This window comes from Cervus canadensis, chromosome 14 (assembly GCF_019320065.1).
Source record: "Cervus canadensis isolate Bull #8, Minnesota chromosome 14, ASM1932006v1, whole genome shotgun sequence".
Classification (NCBI taxonomy): Eukaryota; Metazoa; Chordata; class Mammalia; order Artiodactyla; family Cervidae; genus Cervus; species Cervus canadensis.
The window spans coordinates 13,342,516-13,349,679 of NC_057399.1; the positions used below are offsets into that span (position 1 = coordinate 13,342,516).

Genomic DNA, 7,164 nt, shown 5'->3' on the forward strand with positions numbered 1-7,164 from the left:
CAGATATTGAGAAAGCTGAATTCCCTTTAAGAGTTTGATAAATTAAAAGGCAAAAAGCTCATATATAATGTTCAGTTATACTGAGACTTGTGAAAAGCTGAGACACTCCATTAGCTCCCCAGAATACAGAATTCAGTCTTATAATTTCTTAAGATCCAACTTCCCTCAATCTTTGTTCAACGATTAAATGCTAAAAACAATCAGGTGATTACGAGAAGAGGTTTGTCTCACCAATGTTTTTCCTTCTTATTGTGAGTTGAAATGGCAAGGAGGTGTGATCAGAGGCAAGGAGGTGTACAATCAATTCTCAAGGTACTAAGTCTAAAAGGTCAGAGTTTCCACAGCATAGCCACAACTTTGCAGATGCCCACGTCATGACAGTTTACATAACAGAGTCCAGCAAAGGTGAAAGCCGAGAGCACCAATAGGGCTGTCTTGGCAGCCTTCTGCACTGCATCCCCGTGAACATGGTCAGTAACAAGTTGTCCAGTGCCCCAGGGACTGTGAAGAGTGAGGGTTGCAGCCAGAGAGTAGTCCATCACAGAACAAGGATTCAAATAAGCAGCTGGAAGTAGGCCCAGGAGCAAAACACTGACAACCCTCTCACCAGTCCAGTGGAGAGATGCAGCCATGGAACCAGCATGGTGGCTGGCAGACAGGTGAATATGCTGTGTTCCACACCATCCTTGGGCGGGTCGGTCCTGGAGAAATGTTGAGACAGGAGCTGGTCCACCCACTGGGGTTCGGGGGAATAGAGCTCGCCCTTCTCTGGAGCCGCAAAGGACACTCAGCCTCCAGAGAGTCGCCATGTCGCTCCTGAAGGTTCAAGGTCAACCAGCAACCCTAGGCTCCCTATTAACCTCTGCTTCCGAGACCTCAGGTTTATTTTGTCTTTACATCCTAGACTCAAGGAGATTCTAGAGGTTTCTAAAGCCCGCAGAGAGGAAGGGATAGGACCAAGGTCACCAAGGGACAAGGGGAAGACTATAAACCTTGCAAGGGCAGAAGGCCCTATTTGCCTCGGCTGTGTTCCCAGCACCTAGCACATAGGAGGTGCTCAACAATAATTTGCTGGATGTGTGGATGAATGAGCCATCATACTCAGGCAATTCTTCACCTTTTTTGCCAAACTTTGGCAAGAGAATTCCTGCCTTTAATGTTTACATGGGTAAGATTTATGGTCACTGATTAACCCAGATTAAAAAACTACCCCTGTGTGTTTCACAAACTCCCTTAACAATCATCCTGATTTAGGCTGCAGGCGAGAAAATCAGCATGCCTCTGGGGAGAGAGAGGATCATGGCAGATGCTGGAGCTCTTGTCCGGGGGGCAGGGAGCACAGGTTCATCAGGTGTTGATAGCTGAAGGTGCAGTCTCTGATCTGGAGCCTTGCTGCTGGACGGATCAGCAGCCTTTTACTCTGTGAGTCTGATCTGCACTACACAGAATCCCCTTTTTCCAGAAGGAAATTGAGTCTCAAAGGCCTAGTGACTTGGTCAACATCACACAGTTAGGCTGGTGATGAAGCTACTGTGCTATGATTTTTTTAAATTATTTTTTTTTATTGAAGGATAATCGCCTTACAGAATTTTGTTGTTTTCTGTCAATCCTCAACATGAATCAGCCATAGGTATAGATATATCTCCTCCGTTTTGAACCTCCCTCCCATCTCCCTCCCCATCCCACCCCTCTAGGTTGATACAGAGCTCCTGTTTGAGTTTCCTGAGCCATAGAGTGAATTCTTCTTGGCCATCTATTTCACATATTGTATGTAAGTCTCCATGTTACTCCTTCCATCCATCTCACCCTCTCCTCCCCTCTCCCCATGTCCATAAGTCTGTTCTCTATGTCTGTTTCTCCATTGCTGACCTGGAAATAAATTCTTCAGTACCATTTTTCTAGATGCTGTATATATGTGCTGGAATACAATATTTATCTTTTTCTTTCTGACTTACTTCACTCTGTATAATAGGTTTAAGGTTCACCCACCTCATTAGGACTGACTCAAATGCATTCCTTTTTATGGCTGAGTAATATGTTCATTGGAAGGACTGATGCTGAAGCTGAAAATCCAGTACTTTGGGCACCTGATGCAAACAGCTGACTCATTTGAAAAGACCCTGACACTGGGAAAGATGGAGGGCAGGAGGAGAAGGGGACGACAGAGGATGAGATGGTTGGATCACATCATCGACTCAATGTACATGAGTTTGGATAAAACTCCAGGAGTTGGTGATGGACAGGAAGGCCTGACGTGCTGCAGTTCTTGGGGTTGCAAAGAGTCGGACATGACTGAGCAACTGAACTGAACTGAACTGAATATTCCTTTGTGTATATGTACCACAACTTCTTTACCCATTCATCTGTTAATGGACATCTAGTTTGCTTCCATGTTCTAGCTAATGTAAATAGTGCTGCAATGATCAATGGGATACATGTCTATTTTTCAATTTTGATTTCCTCAGGGCTTATGTCTAGGAATGGGATTGCTGGGTCATTTGGTGATATTATCCCTAGTTTTTTAAGGAATCTTCTTACCATCCTCCGTAGTGGCTGTATCCATTTACATTCCCACCAACAGTGCAAGAGCGTTCCCTTTTCTCCACACCCTCTCCAGATTTATTGTTTGTAGACTTTTTGATGATGGCCATGCTGACTGGTATGGGGTGATACCTCATTGTAGTTTTGATTTGCATTTCTCTAATAATGAGCAATGTTGAGCATCTTTTCATGTGTTTGTTAGCCATCTGTATGTCTTCTTTGGAGAAATGTCTGTTTAGCGTTTTTCCCACTTTTTATTGGGTTGTTTGTTTTTCTGGTATTGAGTTGTATGAGTGGCTTGTATATTTAGGAAATTAATCCTTTGTTGTTTCACTTGCTATTCTTTTCTCCCATTCTGAGGGTTGTCTTTTCACCTTGCTTATAGTTTCCTTTGCTGTGCAAAAGCTTTTAAGTCTCATCAGGTCTACTTGCTTACTTTTGTTCTTATTTCTGTTACTCTAGGATGTGGGTCATAGAGGATCCTGCTTTGATTTATGTCATCGATTCTTCTGCCTATGTTTTCCTCTAAGAGTTTTATAGTTTCTGGTCTTCTATTTAGATCTTTAATCCATTTTGAGTTAATCTTTGTGTATGGTGTTAGGAAGTGTTCTAATTTCATTCTTTTACATGTAGCTATCCAGTTTTCCCAGCACCATTTTTTGAAGAGGCTGTCTTTGCTCCATTGTATATTTTTGCCTCCTGTGTCAAAAATAAGGAACCCATAGGTGCATGGGTTCATTTCTGGGCTTTCTATCTTGTTCCATTGGTCTATATTTCTGTTTTTGTGCCAGTAGTATACTGTCTTGATGACTGTAGCTTTGCAGTATCATCTGCAGTCAGGAAGGTTGATTCCTCCAGCTCCATTTTCTTTCTCAAGACTGCTTTGCTTCTCTGGGGTCTTTTGTGTTTCATATGAATTCTGAAATTTTTGTTCTAGTTCTATGAAAAATGTCATTGGAAATTTGGTAGGGATCGCACTGAATATGTAGATTGCATTTGGTAGTATTGTCCTTTTTACAATATTGATTCTTCCTATCCAGGAACATGGAATATCTCTCCATCTGCTTGTGTCATCTTTGAGTTCTTTCATCAGTGCCTTATCATTTTCTGTGTATGGTTCTTTTCTGTCCTTAGGTAAGTTTATTCCTAAATATTTAATTCTTTTTATTACAATGGTGAATGGGATTGATTCCTTAATTTCCCTTTCTGATTTTTTAATTGTTAGTATATAGAAATGCAAGTGATTTCTGTTAATGATTTTATATCCTGAAACAGTGCTAAATTCTAAATTACTAGAGCTGGTAGGCTCTAGTAATTTTCTGATACTACCTTTAGGGTTTTCTATGTCAACAATGGGTTTTTGAATCGCGTGTTGACTCTCTGTGGTGGGACGGCCATTGGCAGCACGTGCTATATGAAACGCAGGAGGGAGGCAGACAGAGAGGGTCTGCTCTGCGCTGTGGTGAGGAGATGGGTGTGCAGCCCAGGGACAGGGGGGATGGCCAAGGGCTGTGGGAGGAGAGGGGAGCAGGTGGGAGAGGAAGAGAGATGAACTGGGTTCTGAAGAGAAGGAAGCAAGGAAGGACATGCCTTCAAAAGGGAACTTCTTGGGCAAAGATGTAGCTCTAGGAAAGGGCATGGTTTATTCAGAAAAGCCTGGGCCCACGGGCCTATAGGAATGATAAATACAATTAGCAGGAGAATTCAGGGATATATCCAGCCCTGAGGGACAGACCAGGCTCTGATGTTTTCACAGGATACTGGCCTCAAGTCATCTAGGTGTGAGGGGATGGAGGGAAGTATAAATACATCTTGTGATAGGTTAAAATTCACCATCAGTTCCCATTCCTCCCTTAGAACAGGGATCACATGGGCTACAAGACAGCTTTCCATCTAACACTTGATACTTGTCTCCCTCCTGACATTGGCATTTCCCAAGGCACTGAGACCAGCTCAGAAGAGACATGGAGGATCCTGGGCAAAGACTGTGGCCGTTTCCCATCATCCATTTATAGAACTGGTCAGTGACCCAGGACACCTCTGCCAGTTTAGAACCTGCCTTTCCCTCTTGTGAAATATTATTGTCAATATCATTTATCCTAAAAACGGATCCCAAGAGGAGACTCACTTGGCCTTTAGGACCAGGGTTAAATGTTGTGACCAATGGCTCTACTGGGGTACATATATTCGTATATACTCTTGTAAAAATCAATGCATAGTCTCTGATCTTAAGGAGAGACACCTGAATAAGGCTTGTACGTCTTATGCAGTAGAAATGTTCAACCTTTATGCCCAAAGGAATGAGGTGACCATCACTCATCAGCCACCTGCCCTCCCAAGCTCATCCCACTTAATTTGAGAAAGAGGAGCAACCTTTGTTACAAATGTGGCATCTTTTTGTCCACGTAGTTTTCTTTCTGCTATCACCAAGGACCTAAACACCCTGCACAGGGAAGGCACTCAACAAATCCTCAGTGAGTGATGCATCTGAAATCATATTGGTGTCATTAGCCACGAGGAGTCATAACCTAGGAAACGTGCTTCCTCTTAACAGCCAAGAAAACTGCAGGTTCAAAAAGAGCTCAACATACATGAATTGTTTCTCTTGTCTCCCCTAGGTCAGCTTGGGGACAAGAGAGAAGAGCTTAGGAGATTAGAATGGGCCACATTTCCTGTAAATTACACCAGAACTACAGAACTGAGGGGACTGGCTTGCAGAGCCGAAGTCCCCTCTCTCTTTGTACCCACGGTGAAACGGAGCTCCAGACACAGGGTGGACCCACCCCAGGTCACAATCCACGCTGCTTGGCTCCCAGGCCCACTGGTGCTTTACCCAACACGTTCATGGTACAGATGGGAAGGGAGGGAGAATGAGATGGATGCAGACTGAGATGAATGGCACAAACCAGACGGTCATGACGGAGTTTCTCCTGCTGGGGCTCCATGACCACCACAACCTAGAGAAGGTCCTGTTTGTGCCTTGCCTGGGCATCTACTTCATGAACGTGCTGGGGAATGCCCTCCTCATTGGGCTGAACATGCTGGACCCCCGCCTGCACACCCCCATGTACTTCTTCCTCAGCAACCTCGCCCTCATGGACATCTCTGGCACATCCTCCTTCGTGCCTCTCATGCTGGTCCACTTCCTGGAAACCCAGAGCACCATCTCCTTCCCTGGTTGTGCCCTGCAGATGTACCTGACCCTGGCCCTGGGCTCCACGGAGTGCATGCTCCTGGCCATGATGGCGTGTGACCGGTACGTGGCCATCTGCCAGCCGCTTCGCTACTCAGAGCTCATTAACCAGCAAACCTGCATGTGGGTGGCAGTGCTGAGCTGGGGGACAGCCTTTGCCAACTCCCTTCTCCAATCCATTCTCACCTGGAGCCTCCCCTTCTGTGGCCACAATATCATCAACCACTTCTTCTGTGAGATCTTGGCGGTGCTGAAACTAGCCTGTGGGGACATCGCTCTCAATGCACTGCTATTAATGGTGGCTTCCGCTGTCGTGACGCTGTCCCCTCTGCTGCTCATCTTCCTGTCCTACGTGTTCATCCTCACTGCCATCCTAAGGGTGCTGCCGGCCAGCACAAAGCCTTCTCTACCTGCTCTGCCCACCTCACAGTGGTGGTGATTTTCTATGGGACTGTCTCCTTCATGTACTTCAAGCCCAAAGGCAAGTACCTCAACCTGGATAAGCTTCTTGCATTGTTCTATGGGGTCGTGACCCCCTCGCTGAACCCCATCATCTACAGCCTGAGGAACGCAGAGGTGAAAGCTGCCACCATAGCTCTGCTGAGGGGAGACCTCCGCTCCAGGAAGATGTCCCGCTTTCCTTTGGGTCTCTAAGTCTGTCAGGCAGGTGTGTGGGTGCTGGATCGCTTTAGTCCTGTCCAAGTCTTTGGGAATCTGTGGACTCTAGCCCTCCAGGCTTCTTTGTCCATGGTATTCTTCAGGCAAGAATACTCAAGTAGGTTTCCATGTCCTCTTCCAGGGGATCTTCCTGACCCAGGTATCGAACCAGGACTTCTTTTGTCTCCTGTATTGGCAGGGGGATTCTTTACCACTAGCGCAGCCTGGGGAGCAAGCTATACTGTGGCGTGACTTGAAAATTGACTTCCCTGGTGGCTCAGATGGTAAAAGCTTCTGCCCACAATGCAGGAGACCTCTGTTTGATCCCTGGGTTGGGAAGATCCCCTGGCGAAGAAGATGGGAACCCACTCCAGTATTCTTGCCTGGAAAATTCCTTGGACAGAGAAGCCTGGTAGCCTACAGTCCATGGGGTTGCAAAGAGTCAGACACAACTGAGCGACTTCACTTTCACTACAAACACAGACGTTCTTTTTCTTGCTCACTCTCCAGGTCTATCGGAGACTGCATGGGGAATCTACTTCATCTTTTTCATCCTGTGGGCATCAAGATGAGAAAGCATCTACCATATGGCACACTGCTGGTCAAATGGCAAAAGAAGAAGAGAAGATCACAAAGCCAGTGTGGATTCTTGCAGCTGCCACTCAGAAATGACCTCTTACTACCACTTCCACTTCATTGTCCAATATGAGGTAAAGGCTGGAGCTGACAGCAAGGGTTGGGCATGCCCACCAACCCCACATCTGGAAGGAGGG

The 7,164-nt window shown here is 45.9% G+C and overlaps 1 protein-coding gene and 1 pseudogene across 2 annotated transcripts; one reads left to right on the forward strand and one right to left on the reverse strand.

Annotated features, from left to right (window-relative positions):
* Nucleotides 1-329: 329 nt before the first annotated feature.
* On the reverse strand, nucleotides 330-812 carry LOC122453299 (succinate dehydrogenase [ubiquinone] cytochrome b small subunit, mitochondrial-like). Of its 2 annotated transcripts, none has more exons than XM_043487285.1 (2): nucleotides 760-809; nucleotides 330-642 (listed from the first exon to the last, which is right to left on the reverse strand). In XM_043487285.1, the coding sequence occupies exons 1-2, from the start codon at nucleotides 807-809 to the stop codon at nucleotides 330-332; spliced, it is 363 nt and encodes a 120-aa protein (XP_043343220.1). The 2 variants fall into 2 exon arrangements, with proteins under 2 accessions (XP_043343220.1, XP_043343221.1); XM_043487286.1 differs by having other exon boundaries at nucleotides 336-501; nucleotides 638-812.
* Nucleotides 813-5,411: 4,599 nt separating this feature from the next.
* LOC122453295 lies at nucleotides 5,412-6,388 on the forward strand (annotated as a pseudogene).
* Nucleotides 6,389-7,164: the final 776 nt, after the last annotated feature.